This window comes from Astatotilapia calliptera, chromosome 8, assembly GCF_900246225.1.
Source record: "Astatotilapia calliptera chromosome 8, fAstCal1.2, whole genome shotgun sequence".
Taxonomy (NCBI): Eukaryota; Metazoa; Chordata; class Actinopteri; order Cichliformes; family Cichlidae; genus Astatotilapia; species Astatotilapia calliptera.
The window spans coordinates 1,271,429-1,296,506 of record NC_039309.1 but is presented as its reverse complement, the minus strand read 5'-3'; the positions used below and the strand labels follow the sequence as shown (position 1 = coordinate 1,296,506).

The 25,078-nt window shown below is 46.8% G+C and overlaps 1 protein-coding gene across 1 annotated transcript; it reads right to left on the bottom strand.

The window, feature by feature from the left end:
• Positions 1-3,542: 3,542 nt before the first annotated feature.
• On the bottom strand, positions 3,543-22,993 carry LOC113028237 (tankyrase-2-like). Its single transcript, XM_026178349.1, has 29 exons — positions 22,554-22,993; positions 21,338-21,453; positions 21,094-21,202; positions 19,909-20,004; positions 19,011-19,047; positions 18,606-18,681; positions 18,034-18,128; positions 17,804-17,870; positions 17,628-17,705; positions 16,637-16,745; positions 16,427-16,548; positions 16,220-16,311; positions 16,042-16,120; positions 15,759-15,930; positions 15,310-15,389; positions 14,893-15,038; positions 14,616-14,781; positions 14,272-14,491; positions 12,595-12,704; positions 11,329-11,517; positions 10,873-11,233; positions 10,141-10,216; positions 8,813-8,934; positions 8,284-8,381; positions 7,944-8,018; positions 7,488-7,593; positions 5,179-5,365; positions 4,930-5,086; positions 3,543-3,968 (listed from the first exon to the last, which is right to left on the bottom strand). Exons 1-29 carry the CDS (start codon positions 22,891-22,893, stop codon positions 3,906-3,908), a joined length of 3,744 nt encoding a protein of 1,247 aa, XP_026034134.1. The 5' UTR covers positions 22,894-22,993; the 3' UTR covers positions 3,543-3,905.
• Between the last annotated feature and the right edge of the window lie 2,085 nt (positions 22,994-25,078).

Below are 25,078 nucleotides of genomic sequence, written 5' to 3'. Positions count from 1 at the left end.
CTAAACTAAGTTTTTCTTACATTTACTATGTTTGAAATGAGAATCAGTACGAACCACAAACTCGATGTAAGAGTTCTGCAGATGGTGCTGCAGAGGGTAAAAGAAAGGCAGAAAGTCTTAAAGATGAATGTGATGACATGTGCCAACCAGAACAGCAGAGATGATTGCTCACAGAGCCACACGGGGCAGATCCAGTTCAGATGACTCCAGCAGCCGTGACCACGAGACGCTGACTTGAGCTGACACGCGTTCCAACGATCGGCGCTGCCCTCGTCACGACTGACAGGTTTGCCACTCACAACGACGCCTCGCTCTGACATTCAGACGGAGGACGACTGTCAGGAACCAGCGAGCCGACAGAACAGTTTGGCTGTGACGTTTGGAGGGACAGACTGAAGGTCAGGAAGGGAAATGTCTGTATGTCAATGCTCAGCAGCGACGACCAAATCAAACGCTTTTCCACGTCGGAGTTTCTGCACACATTTCCCCTTTTTACAGCTGGAGAACTGATCATTTCTGCATTTCTACACCCGTCAATCTGCCTGCTGGATCAGTTTTGGATCTCCTCCCACCTAGGAGTTGCAGGAGAAATCTTCATCAGCCCAAACCATCTCAGGAAGCTTCTTTTACCCACTAACCCATGGACTGTCCCCAACCCAGAGGGATCAGTCCACCAATCTGTGGACTTCAGACTCGGAGGTGTTACCTCTGATCCGAGCCTCTGCAAACACAAAGTCTCAGTGTCTGTTTTTCCCTCTTTTGGTTCCTTTCTATTAATAACATACCAGATCACTAATCCTGCAGATAGCTGTATGGCCACATCTGCAACTTTCTCTGCCTTACATTTAGTTTTGGTGGATTCGGGGTGAGTGTCGCTGCCTCGCCTCAGCCACAGGTCCACATTCCTGTGGACGGGCGTGGGGTGTGTTGAGACATTTGACATCATTATCTAATCCAGGCTATCATCAGCCCGGATCTGTGTGAGACTCTGCAATAAAGAAAAGTAAAATGGTAAATGGCCTGTATTTATGTAGTGCTTTACTAGTCCCTAAGGACCCCAAAGCGCTTTATACATCCTGTCATCCACCCATTCACACACACATTCACACACTGGTGATGGCAGCTACATTGTAGCCACAGCCACCCTGGGGCGCACTGACAGAGGCGAGGCTGCCGGACACTGGTGCCACCGGGCCCTCTGACCACCACCAGTAGGCAACGGGTGAAGTGTCTTGCCCATGGACACAACAACTGAGACTGTCCAAACCGGGGCTCAAACTGGCAACCTTCCGATTACAAGATGAACTGCCAACTCTTGAGCTATGATCTACATCAAGTAGAAAAACTCGATGTAAAATCAATATTACAGAATTCATTTATGTCAGTTTTCAAAATCAAAGTGTGTTATTCACACTCTGAACTTTTCATTTATTTATTCATGCGCACATTTGTCATTTTCACTTTCTACAAACGTGACATTTGAACAACAAAGTTATTAAATAATAAACCTGTAAACTTCAGGCAGAGTTAGTACTCGGTCCATCACTGCAGTATTTTATTGTAATAACAGAAAAGAGCTGACACGATGACGCTAGTGTAGAGAGATTTAAATGAAACATGGAAAACCACAGACAGGGTCATTAAGGATTCATTGCCCAGCTGTAGTCCTCATTCAGCCAATCACAGAGCAGAAACAGAGGAAACCAGCCCAGAGAGCGGCGAGGACACAGCTGATCCGTTTCACACATCTCGACCGATCAAAGTCCAAATGATCACACATCCACCTTTCCAACCAAGTGTGCTGGCTTTAGCTGAGAGCTCCACCCTCTCAGTGAAATCTGGGGACTTTATCCAGTCGTGGACTTGGAAGTACAGGATTGGAGAAACAGGTAAAAACCATAAAGCACCAACAGCTTTAACTTCAGATAAATATGCTTTACAGTCGCTGCAAACACAGGAAACAGCCAGGGTGAGAAATGTGCTTCGAAAATGCCACAAAAACCCGATGAATCCTTTAATTAGCACCATTTTGGTCCAGAGTCAATGAGGCGTTCACTGTCAGCTGCTGGTTTCTTCCCAGTCTGCACCGAAACACTGAAACGGGCACAACGAGCAGCTTCCACGTATCCAGTCAGACAGCACCACATGCATCATTCACACACAGAAGAGAACAGTCGGAGCTCATTCACCCTGCAGGTTTTACAGTCTGAAAAAATCCAACTGTTCTTTGATTTCCAGGGTTGAAAGTTTCGATTCTGCAGGACTAAAAAGAAAACTTTTCAAGATGATTTAGGTTATGAATCTGAACTCATGGATGGAAAGCGACCCCGCCCCCCCCACAGCTCAGGTTTGAGCAAATGAACATGATTAACCACGCTCCAGACTTCACTCTCCGGCAGTCATTGTAAAAAAAACAAACAAAAAAACACATTACATGCTCAGTGATTTTAAACCAGTATCAGCTCTATGGGAGGCTTTTTCACCTCTTGCCCACAAAATGACCTCCTGTTTTGGTGCAAACTTCTGTTATTAAACCTGTCTGCTGAGCATTCGCCTGCTCTACTATTTGAATGAGCTCAGTGTGAAACATAGCACTGTGTTAAAAGGTGCAAAGCAAAAAACCCCAACAGGGAAACCTTTTTGGAAAGCTTGTTAATGTGAGTCCAGCTTTTAGCCCAGAAATCTTCTCATTCTCAGTCATTTGGGTCATTAAGGAAAACTGAACTTTCTATCAGCACTTCCTGTTTGTAAGCTAACAGTGGGCGAGCAGTCAGCCACCACGAGGACGTTCTGAACATGTTTTTAAAGCTTCATTATCTTTGTTCTGCTGCATGTGGATTACAGACCTGATCAGAACAGTGATTTGAACGCTCTCATGCTGCCCGCAGGAGGAGATTCCACATATTTCTCGTTTCACAGAAAAGAGAGCCGATCAGTCTGCATCAAAATAAAATTCAGAGCTGATTGTTTTTGCAAACTTACACAGTTCCTGATGTGATCACTCTCTCCAGTTCACCTACATTACCTTAGTTAAGCTAACAGCCGTCGCTTCAATCCGAGTTCAGAAAAATGAAAACTTAATGAATCTGGACTCTAGAAAGGAAATAAATGAATAAGAATTAGTGACGTTGTGTGTTTTGTTGCTTTGTTCAGCTTCAAACATAATTTCATGTTAGCTTAGCATTTCAGCTATAAAACAGATCTGACAGTTTAACTTTCCATCTGGGCAGCTGTTTGTTTGAAGGCATGCGACGCTAACCCTTAAACTCAAAACTCTTCAGTCCAACATCAGCTCAGTTTTTAAAACAAGAAATATTTTTAAATGATCACTTTTTGTTATTTTCTATCAAATATAGCTTTAAGTTATGTTTGATGTCTGGATTAAATATCAAAGAATCTGATGAACTTGCATCAAAGTGGTCCCTGTTTTTTGTTTTTTAAATATATTAAAGTACAAACACTGCCCCTCGGAAGGCTTCCTTATTTTGTCTCTGTAAAGCACTTTGAATCACCTTGTTGTTGAATTGTGCTATACAAATAAACTTGCCTTGCCTTGCCTTGCCTTGCCTTGCCTTATTTTGGCCAGTCAGATAAAAATTGAGCTTTTCGAGAGGCGGGGCTTAGAGTCCGGAGCTGAAGCAGTTTGTCTGACAGAGGTCAGCATCACATAAACATGAAGAGTGATTAACAAATTTATATCTGACGCCACAGAGGCCCTAAATTTAAACAAAATGTCAGTCACATCACATCAGGACGGAAGACAATAAAGTGCATAAAACCACAAAAAAACAGTCATCTGATAAAAACCTACATGTTTTATACATGGTATAAATAAAGTTTTCTCTGTGCATGCAGTTAGTGAAGATTCTGGCGTTTCTTCGTGTTTTCCTTCCCTGACTCCATCTTCATCCGTCTGCGGAGGCTTCAGGCTTTATGATCTGGTAGGTGATCAGGTACTCGGGGTAGGCCTGTGGGCGGCAGAGAGGCGTTCACTGACACTCTGTAACAGACACTCAACCTTCCCCAGTTACACCGAACTAAAAACTGATTCTTTCATTTACATTTTTTTCTACAATCACTTTGAGCTGGTGTATATGAAACGTGCTATTCATAAAAGGTTTCATGACGATTTCACACTCACAGAAACTCTGCAGCTGTTCATCACCAACTCCATTTATATTCACAGAAAGCTTTGAAACCTTTTCATGCACACGAGGCTGATGAAAACAGATTTCTCTTGAAACAACACCGAGTTAACCCCCCAAACTAGCTCTGAGCTCAGTTCGTTCTCACTCAGTTTGTTGTGAGGAGCTGCTGGTCGGCCTGGAACTGAATTTAAACTCAAAACAATGAGAGATGTTTCAACGCGAGCCCACAGGCACCTCTCTGCTTGTTTGCATTTGCAGGAAGACGACAGTAAATGTGACACTCTGACACTTTAACGTCCCCACTTCCTTCTCGTCCTCTCAGGCTGCTGCTTTCAGCACTAAAGCAGACCTCTGCATGTAATGCGACACACTTGTAATGTGGCTGATTGCTCGAGTGGACATGTATTCATGCCGCTTTGTGAAGTGCCACTTCTGAGAAGATATTGGTTTTGGCACAAGACATTAGAAAATGTCCAATTGTCTGAGCACGAGCCGCTCTCTTCACTTATTCAACGATTATCTGTCATCTGGCTGTTTGTGTAGGAGACGCGTCCGCCCTTCAGAGGAAAGCTGAAGCCAACACGGCCGTGCTGCAGATTTAAACAAAGCTCCACAGAGATCGGTATTTAGCACGCTCGAGTTTTTGTGTTAAACCTTTAATAAAATTCATGATTATTTCTTCAAAACTCTTAATTAACCCAAAATATTTGATGTTTCTAAGACTCCAAACCACAGACTTTATCCAAAAATAAAGTTCTAAGGATGACGAGGTGTTTCTGACCTGCTCTCCTCTGTAGATGACGTACTCGGCCAGAGCGAGGCCGTTAACGCTCGGCCTGCCGGTGACGGAGTGGTGACCCGGCGGCGAATGAGCCATCTTCATGGCGCTGAACTGCAGGAAGGATTTACCCAGAATCACCCTGCAGAACAACAGGTGCCTGCGAGGAACAAAGAAGCGTGAGAGTGGTGCTCCACTGTAGTCTGAGCACAGGTGTGTTTGGGGGTGGAGGGTGGAGGTCAGGTGGTGTACCTGTGGCAGACATAGCAGGAGCGGCCTTTGTGGAGCGGACAGCCCGTCCCTCCTCCGATGCCGTAGACGTACTGGTTACTCTTTGACGAGTTCTCTGCAAAGTAAATCCCGGCGCCGAACATCCCCCCGATGTACGCGTGGCGTTCATCGAAGCCTTTATGGATGATGGCGTTGACAAACGGCGAGCCTGAGAGGAAATCGATGCAGTACGATCAACGCCCACGTTAACATTACTGTTTCATGTCATGATTCGTATGATTCACGCTTCTGTCCCAACAAGTCTCTACTTCACTATCTACCTGTGAGAGGTGACCAACAAAGCTCTGAGCACATCTGCACAGATCCCAGGACAGCTGCCATTTTTACATCTGTCCCTGAACGTCTCATGTCCTCTAAAGCCTCGAGAGGGCAAACAGCTGCAGACCTGACGGCTGAGTTTTCAGTCCTGTCGTACTTCTTTATGATCCGCTTCACAGCCATGTTGGGCGCATGTGTGGTTGGAGATGAGTCCACGTGGTCACATGAAGCAGGCAGGCATGCAGACATGCACGGACCGTCACTCAGAACGCGGCAGACTCGTGAAAATAAACTCCAGGCCTTGCACTGCGAGATCACCCCGATCACAGACAACTCTATGACTTTGACCTGAATTTGTGTTTGTTGGATCGTCGCCGGCGATGAGAGCTGGGTGTCCGTCTACAGTCCACCGTTCACAGGCAAACATCAGAGCAGAAGACATAGCAGATGCCATCTCATGCTGGCTTTGAGTTTTTGAGCCACACCAACACATCTTCACTTGTGACACTTCCTGAAAATCAAAATCATGTCGAACCTCGGATACAGGAGGAACAATGCGGTTTTCGTCCTGGTCGCGGAACACTGGACCAGCTCTTTATCCTCTCCAGGATACTTGAGGGTGCATGGGAGTTTGCCCAACCAGTCTACATGTGTTTTGTGGACTTGGAGAAGGCATTCGACTGTGTCCCTCAGGGTGTCCTGTGGGAGGTGTTGCGGGAATATGGGGTGTCTGGCCCATTGCTACGGGCCATTCGATCCCTATACAACCGTTGCAAGAGCTTGGTTCGCATTGCCGGCAATAAGTCGAACTCGTTCCTGGTGGGAGATGGGCTCCGCCAGGGCTGCCCTTTGTCTCCGGTTCTGTTCATAATTTTTATGGACAGGATTTCTAGGCGCAGCCAAGTGGCGGAGGGCTTTCGCTTTGGTGGCCTCAGAATCTCATCTCTGATTTTTGCAGATGATGTGGTTCTGTTGGCTTCATCGGGTGAGGGCCTCCAGCTCGCATTGGAACGGTTCGCAGCAGAGTGTGAAGCAGCGGGAATGAGGATCAGCACCTCCAAATCTGAGGCCATGGTTCTCAGCCGGAAAAGGGTGGTCGGGGATGAGTTCCTGCCCCAAGTGGAGGAGTTCAAGTATCTCGGGGTCTTGTTCGCGAGTGATGGGAGAAGGGAGCCGGAGATCGACAGACGGATTGGGGCTGCAGCTGCAGTAATGCGGACGCTGCACCGGTCCGTCGTGGTGAAAAGGGAGCTGAGTGTAAAAGCGAAGCTCTCAATTTACCGGTCGATCTACGTCCCTACCCTCACCTATGGCCACGAGCTGTGGGTAGTGACCGAAAGAACGAGATCGCGGATAGAAGCGGCAGAAATGAGCTTCCTCCGAAGGGTGGCTGGCCTCTCCCTTAGAGATAGGGTGAGAAGTTTGGCCATCCGGGAGGGGCTCAGAGTAGAGCCGCTGCTGCTCCACATCGAAAGGAGCCAGCTGAGGTGGTTCGGGCATCTGACAAGGATGCCTCCTGGGCGCCTCCTGGGTGAGGTGTTCCAGGCATGTCCCACCGGGAGGAGGCCCCGGGGCAGACCCAGGACACGCTGGAGAGATTATATCTCTCGGCTGGCCTGGGAACGCCTTGGTATTCCCCCGGATAAGCTGGAGGAGGTGGCTGGGGAGAGGGAGGTCTGGGCCTCTTTGCTTAGGCTGCTGCCCCCGCGACCCGGACCCGGACAAAGCGGATGAAGATGGATGGATGGTGTTGAAGCATCAGTGTTTCGACACACCCGAGGAGGTTTAGAGGAGAAGGGGAAACAGCCGCACTTCCACCGAGGGATCTAAGAATGGCAGCTGTGCTGAAAACCAGCGATGTACGTGGCCAAGTTTAAATCATGCAAGTCTTCCCCCACTGCTCTACACTGGTACACCTGATATTATAGAGGTTAGATCTGTTGACTGTTCTCCTGCTACCATCACAACACTTCTGCTGCTTGTTCCTATATCATGATCTTTGGTGTTCTGACCGTGAAACAGCATGCGCTCATTGGAGTGGTTGTGGTTTTCCTCAGACACTTCCTTCCTGCGGTGGCTGTACCTCTCCCACAGCTTCTTGTTGCAGACCTTCTGGATCTGAAACACAATCAGCTGAGAGTCAACACAGTGACCTCCTCTAACCTCTGACCCCACCACCATCGTGCCCAACAGATGTTCATGTGAGAATAACAACGTCCCGTGGAGCTGGGTCACAACGTCCTGCATCTTAGCACCAAGTCTGTGATGGCGGCCGTGTGTAAGACCTGCATTCTCATCTAAACCAAACAAAACAGAACTCGTATGATGAAAATGATCTCCTGTCATGTGCTACACGTGAGAGAGGGCGGCTTCAGATTCTTCATCTATGAAAGCAAATCAGCCCGCAGCTCAGAAAATGACCCAGCAGCAGCAAAGACGCAGCCCTCCAAGTCTTCGCAGCGAGTTACCTTGACCAGGTTGTATCTGTTGAAGACTCCTCCAGCGTGGCCGCCGTCTCGGTGCTCTCTGATGGTGCTCTGCATCTGACCAACACAAACAAAACCACATTAGGACCGCGGCCTGGTAGGCTGTTAGGCCTTTAATCTCAGCAAACGTCCTCTCTGTGTTCACTGCCACCTGCTTTAGCTTCTCCACACTTTCACTGTACGTGTACTTTATTCTGTGCACACGACACGTTTGTGTGTCCTGAAATAAGCATCGCTCACAGCTGGCTCTTTCACAGCGATGAATTAAATCAAGAGTTTCAGAGTTAACCTGCAGGTCTCATCATCAGGTATGAGTCAGTACCTCCTCCTCCACCGACTGGAACTCCTTGTCGTCGGCCGAGAGGTCGATTAAGATCGTCCCACTGTTGGCTGTGTTCAGCGTCAGATACGGATTCAGACCTGTCACAAACACACAAATCAGGAGTTTCTCAGATACGATGGAAAAAAGCTTAAAGCATGCCAACCCCGACCCAAACAGTCGAAGTCATCGTGGTTACCTGCCTCGGTCCACCTGCTGGTATAACATGTGTTTTCTCTTCATTCATTAAAGCTCATGAAATGATTGGAATGTGTTTCAGTCATTAGGTGGAGGAGACCTAACCCCTGGCTCTCGTGAACCTCATCAGTAAGAGGAGGGGGTCCTGTCAAACAAAACAAGGGGCCTTAAAGGGGGAGGAGCTAAGAAATCATGCTCAGATCAGAGAAATAAAGATTATTTAGTGTTGGGAATCATACAAAGCTGCTCTGATAGAGTCCAATGATACAAATCTAGAGCGCACAATGAGCAGAATAACTCCAGTTTAAATGTGTGTGTGTGTGTGTGTCCTCACTCTGCGGCCCACTGATGAGCCTCTCCACTCCTTTGATGATCTTGTGTCTGTGTCCGTAGGCGTTGATGCCGATCTCCTTCAGCTCGCGATGACCCATCTCCACCAGAACGTCTAGAGTGATCCACACACACACACACACACACACACACACACACACACACACACACACACACACACACACACACATACACACACACACACACGTTTACTGTGTGTGTCACTCAGTGACACAACCTATTTCTTGGGTCCAAAGAAAAACGAACCAGAAGCTTAAAACTGAGTCAGAAACCATCTGCAGGCCTTTGCTTGATTCTTTTATTTGCACTGAAACTAAATGACTCTGAAACAGATCGTTTATGAAGCGCGACGGCTGTCACCCAAACTAACCAAGCAAAGGTCATTACAGCTTCTCACAGCTGCTGCAGAGCGGTTTTACTTTTCATTCATTTAGGAGGTTTATCAGCATTCATGTGAAACATTATGCGCAACTGCCAGGTGCTGCTAATCAGAGGCTTTTGATAAACTGATGATCAACACGTGAATATAAAAGTTTAGGCAGACTCTACAGGTCTCAGTTAGCATGTTAAAGGTCAGAGTTCATTGGCTGTTTGGGAGGGCTGCAGCAGAAAGCCGCCTCTCTCTGAAACAACATGGCGGCACAGCAGCACCTGAACAAACCCAAAGACTCCTGGGACAACGTCCTTTGGACAGGCGAGACTGAAGTGGACGTGTTCGTCCATTAAGCACAGGAGCACATTGTGACTGTGTGAGAGGTGGTGATTTCAATGTTACCTGTGCTGGTCAGTGGTTTTAGTCCCATCTGCAGAGGATGGTAGTCAGTTTTCACCATCTCCACTCCTGGAGTGAGCTCACATTTGTCAGGAAAATGAGCTGTAATTTAACTCACTTCCACTTTCATGTCCCAGTTTTTAAAGTAAATCTTTTAAAGTGAAAATCAGCCCTGTGTGCTGAAATGGGAACATGTTAATGCCAATAAGTAGTTTATGAGCCAAGAAGACAAAGAAAACAAAGCTCTGATTTTTTTTTTTTACAATTTTAGCCAAATTAAAGGTGTTAACAGCAGCTGAATCATGTGTTAGCACTTCCTGTTGATATCACTGGATATCTGTGATCTTCAAGTCTCTCCACAGTAACAGCAGGAATAATTGTTGTTCATCAGTCCTTTCAATGGATGGAAAGTTTCCTCATATTTAAATAAAGAAATTCTTCAATGAAAGTCGGTGCAGCTAATGCTCTTGTACCTGCCGTCACTGTTTCCTTACACACGGGAAACCTGCCAGTAGTTTGCCGGTGTCAAAGTTCTCACCTGCTCCCTGTCAAAGATCTCCAGAAGATGCTCCAACCCCAGGTTCTCCAAGAACTGACAGATGCTGAGCTCAGTCCCTGAACAACAAACACAATCAGTTCAGAAACCAAAACAAGACGGCGTTCATCCAGAGGCTCTCGGCACGCGATCCACAGGAATACAACTGACCGCAGTGGGAAAAGGAAAAAAGCAATTAAGTAGAACATCGCTCGGCCTGTTACCAAACTGGACGGTTCACACCGTCTGTGACAGAAACCCATCTATCCCTGCAGCTAACACTCGGGCAGGATACGTCCTGGTTGTCACAGCTTGATCGGATTGGTGGCGTCTTCTTTGGTGATGCGTTTGGCTCGCTGTAGTTCAAACCTCACGGAAGATATTTAACTGATACTACAGTGATCCTGGGATTGATGTAGAACTGAGCATTTTTGCCCTTAGCACCTTAGCTTTCTGAAACCATATGTCATGCTCCCTGTAGTGGCTGAAAAGTTAGCCTCACCCTAAACTCTGACTCTAACAGGACCAAAACTTCCAAAATGAAGATCATGTTTTATTCAGTCATAATAAAATAATAAAGTAGTAAAAAGAAAGCAAGAGGAAGCTTTTTATCTCCTGGACTTCAGGAGTCACCCCCTGCTGGCCAGTTTAGGGCTCTTCAGCTCGGGCCTCACTTGTCAGACCTTCAGCGCAGGTTAGCTGTTGATTTCACATCAGGTTTTTTTTACTCACTGACCTTCATCTTTTTTCTCTGTGCCTGGGGATCCCTCCGCAGCCAACAGCAGGGCCGACATCTCAGGAAATGGTGAGGATGATGATGGCGGTGGCGAAGACGAGAGGCTTGCAGCAGCGGCTGTGTTACTGGTCGCTGCTGCAGATGTGGAGGAGGAAGAGGTGGAAGGGGAAGAAGACAGGAGGAGAGAAGGTGTGGGGCAGGCGGATGACGAGGAAGGGTTGGAGGAGAGGAGTGGTGGGATGGCGGTGACAGGTGGAGCACCGGAGGCAGACACCGCTACGCTGATGACCTGAGGTTTGTAACAGCCAGGGAGAGCAGAGGGAGGCATCGCCGCTGATAGCAAGGCCCGGACATCATCAGCCTGCAGGAGGAAGAGGAGGAGGAGCTTATCAATATGTTTTATAACCACAAGCTGTTTTATGGTGGACTGTCCCTTTAACTCAGTGTGAGACTGACTGTGACCAGGTCCAGAGGCGACTGTCCTTCCTGGTTCCGCAGGGTCGGGTCAGCGCCGTGAGCCAATAGGAGAACACAAAGCTGCGTGCGTCCCTTCTGAGCGGCCTCGTGCAGTGGCGTGAACGCCCACTTATCAGTGCCGTTAACACAGGCGTCGTACTTGATAAGGAGAGCCGCCACATCCACGTGCTAGAAGAGATGGCACAATGTTCACACTCAGCAGGCTTTTATTGTGAAAGGAAATAAAAACAGATTTATGTCCTCTGATAATCGTGTTTGTGAGATGTGAAGACACACACACACACACACACACACACACACACACACACACACACACACACACACACACACGCACGCTAACTGTGTCATTTCCCTCCTCCTCACTGAAGTGTGTTTGTTCACACTCCATCTCCAGCTCACCAGTCTGTGTGTTTTGGTGCACTTAAACCAACAGGGGGCGCCACAGGGGAAAAAACAAAAGCTCAGTTAAAGCCTTTATTACTGCCACACACAATAGAGCACAATAAGGCCACATTAGACACAATGGCACCACCATGTGGTCAGTTAAAAAACTACAATGGTGTAGTTTATCAGCCTGTTTCAGGCTCTCCTGTGATTTCAACTAAAGAAACCTTTCAGCAATCACACTGAAACATCTCTCAGACGCACACTTTTTGTTTGCTTTGTCAGGTGTGTGTCTGTCTTCGCGATTCTGATGTTGTGGAGAGAAATCTGTTTACACCGGCACTTTCTCTCTTTTTTTCCTCCTCGGGGAGATAATTACATGTTAGCATAAAGACTGTGTTTAAGGTTAGAGTCCTAAGCTGGATTAGGTGTGTGTGTGTACCTGTCTGTCTATCTTTGTGAGGACCAATCTTTTTCTTGTATCTAGCAAAGACATTTGTGGAAAGTGAGGACTTTTGTTCCTCATCACAGGGCAAAGCTTCAGCTGGTTTCGAGTTCATAACAACAACAACAATAATAATAATAATAATAATAATAATAATAATAATAAAAAAAAAATGGATTTATATAGCGCTTTTCAAGGCACCCAAAGCGCTTTACAATGCCACTATTTATTTACTCTCACATTCACACACTGGTGGAGGCAGCTACAGTTGTAGCCACAGCTGCCCTGGGGCAGACTGACAGAAGCGAGGCTGCCATATCGCACCATCAGCCCCTCTGGCCGAGTTCAGACGTGGTTTTAGGAGTCAGTTTTAGGTTCAGAGCTAACGATGTATGTGAATGTTATCCCCGACTCACCCCGTACGAGGCAGCATTGTGCAGAGGGATCAGTCCACCTTTGTCCTGAGAGTTGACCTCAGCTCCGTGCTGCAAAAGGTACTCTGCCACCTCCAAGTTATTATAGCCCGCTATACACACAAAGAAAAATATGCGTATACATATGTATGACAGCATGTTGGAGAAATTAATAATGCAAGAGAATAATTTAACATTTAATAGAATATTTCAACTTTAGCAGGATGTAAAATATAAATTAAATGTGGAATCAAATATGTGAAACTAGATATCACAAAAACAAGTCCTCTTTGCCATCGAGCATTCAGGCGTCACTTTGTCATGACTAGGGATGGGTATCGTTTAGGTTTTATCTGATACCGGTGCCAAATCGGTACTTTTGAAACGGTGCCGGTGCTTAAACGGTGCTCAAACCGGTGCTTAAAGAATGGAGAACACAAAATTGGTCCAAAAACCTCTCATGTTCAGCTGTTTTTTGTAAAAAGATAACAATGTTAGCCTTTTCTGCAGCTATGGGGCATATATGGTATCACTCTTGGCTGGAAGCAGTGCTTAAACAATGGAAAAAACACAAACTTTGTCCAAAAACCTCTCATGTTCAGCTGTTTCCCTCTTTTTCTTTGGTCATTTTAGCCTTTTTGGCCAGGGTGAAGGGAGTATCTGCCATCAAACAAGAAGACAGCCGCATGTAGCTATGATGATGTTTGCTAGTTCACCTTACATGCATTAATGTAATAACGTGGTTAGCCTACTCAATGTAAATTACACACGAACAACATGAAGCTACTCACGCAGAGAAGAACGGCTGCTGCTGCCATCATCATCCTCATCATTTCTGCTACACTGGCAGGGCTAGGGGCCAGGACTCTCCTCTTTGGGTTTTTGGGGATGTTGCTAACTCCGATAACAGGCACCACACCGGCAGTAGATGCGCTCGGTGTGAGGTCTCGCAGCAAGCTATCAAATACGGCGCATTTCTCTGCTTTTAAAAAAAACGCTATACGTCTCCAGGTGTTTCATCGGATTCGAGGTGTTACCTCCTTTGACAGTATCACAGTATCAGCTTAAAGCACTTGTTGCTGCTGAGTTTGCATATTTTGCTGTGAAGTACAGCCAGACTTTTGACCGCTTTGCCTTGGTCATTTTTAATCTGTAGCTCTGCTCTAAAAGAACGTACGTACCTGGCCCCGCCTACTATCCTCGGAAACGTAAAATGATTGGCTAGAATCTAAAGTGTATCACAGCTCAGGAAAAAAGAGCACCGAAATAAAGCACCGAAATGTGCGCTGCTTTTCGGTCTGGTTACTACCGTTTATGTCAGAACCGGTGCTATCATGGCACCGGACACCGGTACCCATCGCTAGTCATGACTGTAAATACTATATATATATATATAAACAGGATCTTAAAGTGAAACCACTTAAACCTGCATTCTTTGGCCAGCAGGGGGCGTCTCTACTGCATGCAAACTTCTAATATATATGTGCAGCTGATAAGCTGCAAAAATGTTTTGGATCCTTTAATTTGTTACTAACTTGTTACAAATGTAACAAAACTATCCACATAAACAGCTCCACACCAGGGGGCGCTGCACAGTGGAGGTAACACGGACTGTCCTTTAAGACTACACCTGCATGAATAATGTAGGCGCTGGTGTTTCAGGTGTGTGTATTTATGTACCGGCCAAGTGCAGCGGCGTGGAGTGCCTCCCGTGTTGGTCTCGACAGTTAACGTTGTCTCGAGTACAGAGTTTCTTCACTCGAGCCAGGCAGCCTTTCTTGGCGGCGTCCTGCAGGGCGGCGTCACCCCGCAGGAGGTCCTGGATGTCCGTGTCGGCATCTTTCACCAGATCCAGAGGGGTGTTACCGTCCCGGTTTTTCCGGGTTGGGTCGGCGCCATGCTGGAGCCAGGAAATAACCAGAAACTGGCAGTTCGACTCTGATGTTCAGTGAGCTGTGTGGTGCTGCTGCTTCTATCCTTAAAGTGTTTATTCATTAAAAACATGTGTGTGTGTCTGTGTGTACCTGCAGCAGGAGTTTGCAGATATCGTATTTGCCTTTGGCGGCAGCTTCGTGCAGCGGTGTGAACTTCCAGAGGTCAGCCACGTTGACCACGGCGCCGTGAAGAACGAGCAGCTCTGCGACTTCATAATGACCGTAGGAACAGGCGTTATGGAGAGGAACCAAACCGCTGCAGCAGAGACAGAACCACGACTTCAGCGCACATTTTTCCACCACACAGAGATGAAGTCTGACACATTTCTTCTGCTCGAGTCTGAAGACACGCAGTCCTCCTCCTCACCCTTTATCCTTGGCGTGGACGTCGGCTCCGTGCTGCAGCAGGAACTGGACGACTGCCAGACGGTTGTAGCCGGCAGCAAAATGCAGCGGCGTGGACTGCCGACCCTCCACGTCCCTGCAGTTCACGTTCTGTGCTGTGCAGAGCCTCTGCAGATGCCGATGAATATGGTGTGCAGAGACAAAGAAAGCAGAGAAAAAGGGAAAGAGTTAATTTGTTCAGTAACTTTAAGTTCAACAATGAAGCAACATCTGGACCAACAGAACCTGCAGTTCCTCTAATGTCCAGCAGGGGCTCCAGCAGTGAGTCATGCAGCTGTAGCTCCTAGCTTTTGCTAGTGAACTGCAGGCACTGAACATTTTGATGGCGTGAATGTGTTCCTGGCTTTAGAAATCAGACTGGTCCTCTAACATGGCTAACCTTGACGACGTCCACATCTCCAGATTTGGACGCTTCTAGCAGCTGTCGGTTGACTTCAGAGTTCCCGATCAGAAATCCTTCTGCAGAGACAAACAAATGAAACACAGATGAGCAACAAAGGTTTAAAACTAGTGACGTGAAAGTGGCAAAACAAGTGAGCAGGCGGCTCATTTTCTCATGACTTGGTTTTAGAACAAGAGACATCGCCCTCTGCTGGTAATTAGAATGACAGCAGGTTTAAGGCACTTAAGCCACACCCACCTTTCATTTCAGTTTATGGATTTTAAAAATAGGACGCAGTTAGGACCAAGTTAAAGGTTAAATAAATGGAAAAACATGACTGTATTCCAAACATCCACGTGTTTGGTGCAGCAGTGTTTCTAATACCAGCTTTCCTTCTTCCAGTTAAAAAACTGACTATTAAAAGCAGGCGTGATGATTTCCGTCACCTTGCAGTATCTCCTGCACGCTCTCGTTGCCCAGCTGTGATGGTGACAATCCCTGCAGCGACGTGAGCAGTGGGTCGCAGCCGGCGGTCAGCAGCAGCCTGCAGGTCTGCAGGTGGCCGCAGCGAGCGGCTCGATGCAGCGCCGTTTGGCCAAGATGATCTACCGCGTTCACCTGGACGGAAACGACAGGCAGGATTCGTCTCAGGTGTTTCTGATGCTGCAGCGACACTTTCTAATGAACGTGCTTGGGATTAACCACACATTTCAGCTGCCGTTCGCTCACCTTCGCTTCATGTTTCACCAGAACCTCAATGACATCGTTGTGGGCTTTCTCTGACGCCACGTGGAGCGGGGTCTGCAGGCTGAGGGAAACAGTGACCTCACAAAAAGATCAGGAACTGTGTGACATCACAAACATCACTTAAACAGGAAGTAAAACGCTCTGACACCTCGGGACCCACTCTTTAGTCTTCTCGTTGACGTTGGCACCCTTCCTCAGCAGAACTTCACATACTTGCTTCCTCTTTGGGTACGGAGAGGCAGACACACAATGCTGAGAGCGCACACACACACACACACGCTTGTTTTTAACACTGAAAATTGTCAATCCATTAAAATCTGCGTGAGTAACTCGGGGCGACTGCACAGGTCTGAACACGGCGCCTCACCAGCGCCGTCTCCTGAGTGTGCGGGTGTTTGAAGCTGATGGTCTCCACGCTCAGATGCTTCTTCACTTGAACCATGTCGGCGTCCCTCGCCGCCTGCAGCAGGCTGTGACCTCTGAACTCATCTGAGAAAACAGAAAATCCTCGATGTGCACGCTAATCTGCTAATGACTGTTTGACTTATTTTCTTACAAACAGGGAAACAGGACGTACAGGCGAGCCGCTCCTTCAGCTGTGCGGTTGGAGCGAGGTCGATGGAGCTTTTATTGTAACAGTTCAGGAAGGTGGGGTCGGCGCCGTAGCTCAGCAGCAGAGAGCACACCTGTGCAAACATACGAGGGCCACCTGAGTAAGAATGGGGGAGGAGGGACTATTTCTACAGCAGAAAGTAGTTCCGGTGCCCATGATGCTGTGCTCTGTGTGACTGTTCAGAGTTACTGTGTCAAACATAAGGCCTGAGGGCCAGAATCAACCCGGCAAAGACTCCAATCTGGCCTACTGGACATTTTTGGAAAAGTTAAAAGACGACACAGATTATGGACTTTAACTTGATTTTCATAGCTTGTCCTGCTGATAAAGACAGAGCCATAGTATAAAGTAAACGCAGAGTTATAAAGTAATAGACAATTAAATGTGCAGTAGAAATATATGTTTCTATTTTGTGTTGACTTTTAAACATTTATTTTTTTAGATTAAGTCCAAAGAGTGGAGCTGACAGATCTCCGCAGCAGCACTTCTTTTTCTTACATTGAGATTTCTCAGGGATTAAATGTGCAGTTAAACTTTTTCACCAGCACTTAAGATCAAAGCAGTCTGTGTGTGGCCCGCAATAATCTGCTTCATATTTATTGGTTATTTGGATGAAGCAGCTGTTTTAAGGAGAAAGAGCGTACACGGTGTCATTTCAGAAGCCTAACTGGCATCACAGTGAGGTTTCGTCGGGAACAACAGGGAGAAAACATGTTTAATGAAGGCACAAATATCCGACACACTGCAGCGCCATCTAGTGACCAAATAAAAAAACCGCAACCTCGAGGATGCTCTGAGTGTAAGAGCTGCATTAAGGAAAAAACTTTGCATTTTAATTAAAATGCAAATCTTCAGTTTTTCCATCCTGAAAATTCTGTTGATGAATGGTGTCCTGCAGGTGTTGAGCTCCAGGGTGCGCTGTGATTGGCTGTAGTGAGTTTTGTGTGTGTTTTACCTCAACGCGGTTCTTGGAAGCAGCTTCATGCAGAGGCGTGAACTGCCACAGGTCCATGGCGTTCACGCAGGCGCCGTGCTGCACACGGAGACGGGACGGATTAGTATGGGTATGACCCCCACCCCCACCATGTGCACAGTGCCCGTTCTGCTCGAGCCTGATAAAGTGACAGATACCTTCACCAGCAGCTCGATGACCTCGTAGTGGCCGTACGAACAGGCGTTATGAAGAGGAACCAGGTCCCTGAAACAAACACAACAGCGAGCGGTCAAAACTGCTGCTGCGTTTAACACGTCACAGCCGAGGTGGAGCACTGCGTGTTAAAGAAAACCATCCACAGACTGCAGGCCTCTGTTGAGCCTTACAGACAAAGGAAAGGGCAAGCAAGCTCCACACAAGCACTTACCCCTTATCCTTGGCGTGTACGTCAGCACCGTGCTGCACTAACAGCTGCACCGTCTTCACACGGTTGTAACCAGTGGCGAGGTGTAGCGGCGTTGACTGAAACAACAACAACAACACCCAGTGGTGTGTTACAACACAGGGACACACCGACACAAGCCTCCACCCTGCTGTCAGAGTTATGACCGGCACGGAGAGTTTCTCTACATGAGTCTATTCATGTGAGCCACACTCACCAATGACCCACCACTAATCCATTAAACACAAGGAGCTAGATCCACGATTTTTAGGTTCTGTCTCCATTTATTTTTTAGATATTTTACTGTTATTTTAACCATTTCATTCATTTCTGCATTATTTGTGCTGGTTAACAATATTTAAACCATGTATCTGTTCTTTATATTTAACTCAATAACTTTCAGTTTACTTTAACCAGTTATCAGGGGCGGAGCTAAATGGGGGGGCACCTGTGGTTCCCATGTGCCCCAAAATGTGATTAAACTGATTAGGCATCACACACTTCTTAGAAAAAAGCGTTCAGCTCAGTCTGATATAAATTCAGACCCTCCTCGTTACCCTTCGCCCATCACTGGCGTGACAGTTGACGTTGAGCGGCGTCAGCAGAGCCATCAGCTTCTGTTCGTTCCCGCTCCTGTGGAGACATCGGCATCACGTTCAACCAAGCTGGAGTTTAATTGAGTTTAATGAATTATATTCAAGGCGTCAATTTCAGAAAAATCTGCTGATGTGTTTTCTCATGAATGTCAGAATCTACTGAAACGAGAGCAAGCGCTGACAGACTCTCACTTCCTATGTTTCTGAGAAATGAATCAAAAATCCAAAACTTCACATTTAAGCAGCTAGAAAAGAGAAATTTGGGGATTTTTAATTTTAAAAATGACACTTGTTCAGTTCAGCTGTAACATCTAAACATTTATGCTTCAACCAAACAAGGTGATACAGAATTACAGAGTACTGTACCTGGCACTTTCCAGAAGCTCATCTTTTCTGTATTCACCTGCAAACAAAAGAAAACAGAAAAAAAAAAAACACACAGGAAGAAGCTGATAAAATGTTTCTCTAAACTTGACCTTTGACCTCTTTTTCTTTCAGTCTTAATATGAACCACAACCAAAGTAAAGGCTAATGTGGAAGAAAAAAGTAAAACAAAGCTCAATGAAATTAACAATTTGCTAACATGCTAATGTTTAGCAGCTATGTTTACCTTTTTCTGAGTGTATTTGCCATAAATACCAAACGAAACTATTCTGCTCATTGTCTTTGTTTCTGTGCCGAGTCTCGACTAGAGAAGCTTTGCCTGATTTATCTTATTTACCGTAAAGTGAGTTTGATGTCAGCTCATCGTAATCGTAGCAAAGATCTGCAGAAACTGAGTAAACGGAGCAATGTGAGGGTTTCTCCCTCAGGAATTACAGTCAGCGCATCACTGTGGGCTAAGTGATGGGCTGACGGAGAGGTTTCATTTGATCATCCAACACAGTGAGATCATATGTCAGACAAATAAGCAAACTTTAAACAAAGATTAAAAAGTGTCAAAAGCAAAAATCTATCAACACCACAAACAACATTTTTAGGAATATGACAAAAACCAGGAAACAAAACCACATAACTGCATGAAACCATATAAAAACCATAAAAAGACAGATTTACTGTTTCATGTGTGTTTGCAGAAGAGTGAGACGGACTAAAATCAGAGGAAAGGACATGATGTGCTGAAAGTGTGATTATTGATACACGTTCATGGTCACAGCTGAATAAACCGAATTTATCGAGACGGGGGTGTGACCGCCTCGTCCAAACTTCGTCACAAACAGGTGAGCTCTAACACCTGCAAATGTCCCTGTGAGGTCCAGCTCACCTGTCAGGACTGCTTTGGCGGACGCATCAGCGAGATCTAGAGCGGTTCGACCGTCGGTGTTCCTGATGGTCGGCTCAGCATCGTGCTGCAACAACACTACACACACACACACACACACTTTAATTAATTAATGCGTCCAGAGTTTAACAGGACGCGGTGACTCAGGTGCTCTTTAGTGAGGCAGGTGACTCAAATCTTACATAGAGCAATAACCAACAAAAAGAGCTCCTCAGTTTTTATTTTAATAAATTAGAATTTTTTTGATTGGGCAACATGATCTACTGACACTGCAGGAACTGTGTGATGTGTGTCCTGCTGCTCTGAGCTCAGTGACAGCTTCCTGGTGACTTCATGGTCTCGGCCTCTAGTACAGTAAAGCTGGTGCAGGGTGCAGCTGCCTCATTATATTCAATATGTTTGGTTTCAAAAACTCAGAAGTCAAAGCTTATTTACTGTGGCTATGTCCATCTTTTATATACAGTATATGGCCACAAATAGTTTTCCAGGACAGGAGCAGCAGGAGCCAAATGCAGACACAGAAGACGACAGAAATGAACAAAATGCAAAACTTTATTAGGGATTAGGGAGCAAGCAGAAATACAAAAGTAAGAACAAAGAGCACGGAGAGCAAAATCAGGACAGCAAACAAACCAGGAGGGGAACAGGACACAGGTGAGAGCACCTGACAGCAGGAGGAGACAAAGAGGGCGGAGCAAACGATGACGATGATGCAAAGGAAGGTGAACCAAAGCAGGAAGTAACCAAAAACACCACGACAAGACGACTCACAGCAAACATAACATCAGACACGGGAACACAAGAGGAACTGACATGTACACAAGACAAGGAGGAAGACAAACACAGAAACAACACAAGCAACTCACAACACACGCGAACAAACCAAACTGCATCACAGGTTAGCTTCAGTTACCAGAGCGAGTCACATAAAAAGTATCAAAGCTGCTGATAATTCATTCATTACAACATATTTCCCGAATTATCTCTAACACAAAACATCATTTCAGCAACGTTTTGTTTGCCTGAAGTCAAATTTGGTTTGAATTCAAATGAAACCTTTTGTGTGTCAGTGTGTGTCTGTGTGTGTGTGTGTGTGTGTGTGTGTGTGTGTGTGTGTGCAGTTACTCTGTGTCCTGCAGATGTTTGAACATCTGGGTGCTTTTGTACCTATGCACACATCGATCTTGCCCTTGATGGCTGCCTCGTGGAGCGGGGTGTAGTTCCAGTTGTCTCTGGCATTGGCGTCCGCCCCGTGGTGAAGCAGCAGACTCACAACCTACGCACACACACACACACACAAAAAAAACAAAAAAAAAAAAAAAAAAAAAAACACACAAGGCTGCAGAGTTTCTGAAGTTTCAGGGGAAAAGTCTCCACTTTCCAGCTCTGGATACGGAACACGTGGATGTACCTCGGCGTGGCCGAAGGAGCAGGCGTTGTGGAGCGATATCAGACCGCCATCATCCCTGGCATGGACGTTGGCGCCGTTCTGGAGGAGGAAGTCCACCACGTCTTTACGGCCAAAGCCTGGAGACGCAGAGAGCGACACGAATGAACGAGGCTCATTATTCCTCTGCTGCCTGAGCCCTTGAACACCTCTGTGACTCCTCTCATTCTACAACCATAAATTATTCAGAGCGAGGCGGCAACGAGCTAACGGGGCTGTACAGGGAGGAGGCAGCTTCATCATCATCATCATCATCATCATCACAAGGGAGAAGAGATGCACGGAGAGTTTTGTGAGCGGAAACATCACTGCAGTCAGTTTGACAAAGAAAAACACAACCGCTCCAAGTTTTAAATGAACGCTGATGAAACTCTGCAGAGCTGCAGAGCGAGGTCATGATAACCATCCACACAGATCCGGCTTCCCTCCACCCAAGTCTGGGGAAAATAACAACAGCATAAAACTTGCACTTCTTTTTATTGCAGTACAAACTTCTTAAAGTACATTTCAAAAGAACAAAGAAAACAACATGAATATACAGAAATGATGAAGATCACAAGGAGACTGAGCTGCCTGGGTTTGTGCTCTCTGTGTGCTAACAGCTGTTTATATTGTTTTAAACCAATTAGACATACAATAACATTACATATTTACGGGGCGACCGTGGCTCAGGGGGTTGGGAAGCGTATCTGTAACCGGAAGGTCGCCGGTTCGATCCCTGGGCTCTCTGTCCTGGTCGTTGTGTCCTTGGGCAAGACACTTTACCCTACCGCCTACTGGTGTTGGCCAGAGGGGCCGATGGCGCGAAATGGCAGCCTCGCTTCTGTCAGTCTGCCCCAGGGCAGCTGTGGCTACAACCGTAGCTTGCCTCCACCAGTGTATGAATGCGAGAGTGAATGAATAGTGGCATTGTAAAGCGCTTTGGGTGCCTTGAAAAGCACTATATCAATCCAATCCATTATTATTATTATATGCTTTAAACCATTCATGCTACTTATGAATGTGAAGTCGTGTTAGCGTCTGGCAGAAACACGAGGACGTCATCAGTATATAATGAGATAATTATTATTAATATTATGTTTTTTTTAAATTTTGAAATCTGGAAAAGACCATAACACTGTAAAAAGAAGATGGCAGACATGCTGTTATCTGACAGGTTAATCAAGCCTGAGCGTCTCACCTGCAGCGAAGTGCAGCGGCGTGGATTTCCGGCCCGCCGTGTCTCTGCTGTTCACGTTCTCGGCCGTCACCAGTTTCCGAACCCGCTCCAGGTCTCCGCTCCGACAGGCCTCGAACAGCTCCCTGTGGCCCTCACCGGTACCCGGCTCTGCCACCTCCACCACCACAGGCCCCGGAGACACGGCTCCGCCCCCGAGACCCGACACTCCTGAACATCTCCGGCCAGACGACATGGGCGGAGGAGAGCGGCCTCTTCCCAGTTTCAAGCTGCTAGTTCCTGAGAGTTTGGATTGCGAGCAGCAAACGGACGGACCCCAGAACCTCGCAGCCACCGAGGCCATGCAGCACGACGAGTCCTGGTACCTGAAAGGCCCCAAACCCAGGAAACCATGAAGAACTGCTTCAGCGTCTGTGCAGCAGATGGAGTTAGAATTAATAAACACAACCAAGAAGCTGAGAAATCTTTTTCTGTCACGACTTCACCGGTTTTACTTTAAAATGGCCTTTATTTACTGTATATAGCGCTTTACTAGTTCCTAAGGACCCCAAAGCGCTTTACATATCCAGTCATCCACACATTCACACACTGGTGATGGCAGCTACATTGTAGCCACAGCCAACCTGGGGCGCACTGACAGAGGCGAGGCTGCCGGACACTGGCGCCACCGGGCCCTCTGACCACCACCAGTAGGCAACAGGTGAAGTGTCTTTTTTTTTTTTTTTTTGCCTGTCCCGTTTGGCTCTTTTGCCATCAGAATTGTTGTCTAAAGGCAAAGAAAGATGCCCAATGGATTTACTTTACCAAATTGACCATCCCAGCCTTGCCGTAATGGTCCATTTGATTCACCTTTTATTGTTTATTTTATTTTCACTTACTGAATACCGGACAGACTTGACTGGGGGAAAGAAGGGGAGAAAGAAAGAGGGAAAGAGAAACAGCTGAGAAGAGGGACGGGGGAGAAAGGCAAAAACCAAAAACCAACAGAATGAGCAGAAGAAGAAAAAAGAAAAAAAATGCATATATCAATCACCTGGATCACCTGCTGAGAAAGAAAAAAGAAAACAAGCAGAAGAGAACAAGAGTAATAGAATAAACAGCATCACAATGATATATGGGAATATGACAGTAAATACTAAATATTAAACATTATTGTGCAGCACATAAGATCAACAGAACACAGTGTACTTTGAGGTAGGAGCCAAAAAGGGTGTAGTTTGTGGGTGTGATCACCCATGTGTACACCTGTGAGCATGGACGTGCTTGTTTTGTTTTTTGTTTTTTTAAAAGGTTCCTCCATGTAATGATCTGCTAGAGGGTGTGGGGGGGCCACAGCCCCATCCTCCAGGGCATGAAGCAGGTATGGAGGAGATCAAAACTCCAGACATCCAGAGGCCCTCAGAACACAAGAGACCAAGGAAGACCAACAGAGGGGCAGCCGCGCCACTGTCCCAGAAAGAGCTGAGGAGAGTCCCAGATGAGGGCTCACTCAGCAGCCGCGGAGCAGAAGCCAGGGGGAGTTGCAGTGACGCGCCCGTGAGCTCCGCCGGCAGCCAGCCGTGCCTGAGTGACCGAGCCCCAGGCCGAGAGGCCGGGGGCACCCCACCTCCGAAGTGGCCCGAGCGAGCCCCAGGCTCCAGGCCCCGATATGCGGCCGCCAAGGAGTGAGCCGGTGTGTACCCGGACGCCCATCCTCAGACACAAAGAACCACCAACGCACCGATGCCTGAGGGAGTCCGCCACTGGCAGGGGAAGTTGTGGTAGGGGGAGATAGGCCTCCAAACCTTGGAGGGCCTAAGATGTCCCCAGAGAGGTGGCGTCTGACACCCAACCTGACATATAGACACAGAAATACAGGCACACACATATACAAACCAAGGCACAATGTACATTTCAATTCCTTTAATTTTAAATATGCTTATATTGTCTATCCTGTAAAATTGTGAGATGTCTATTCATATTAATGTACAGAATTCACCTGCTTGCTGCTACTACTGCACATTCACCCAATGTATATACTACATATACATATATATACATATATACACTCAACAAAAATATAAACGCAACACCTTTGTTACTGCTCCCATTCCCCATGGGATGGACGTAGAGACCTAAAATTCATTCCAGATACACAATATAACCATCCCTCCCAAACAGTGGTCACAAATCAGTCCAAATGTGTGGTAGTGGGCACATCTGCTATATTGAGATAATCCATCCCACCTCACAGGTGTGCCACATCAGGATGCTGATCTGACATCATGAGTAGTGCACAGGTGTACCTCAGACTGCCCACAACAAAAGGCCACCCTGGAATGTGCAGTTTTGTGCGCTATTGGGGGTCTGGGGACCCAGAACCGGTCAGTATCTGGTGTGACCACCATTTGCCTCATGCAGTGCAACACATCGTCGCATGGAGTCTATCAGATTGTCAATTGTGGCCTGTGGAATGTTGGTCCACTTCACTTCAATGGCTGTGCGAGGTTGTTGGATATTCGTGGGAACTGGTACACGCTGTCGTATAC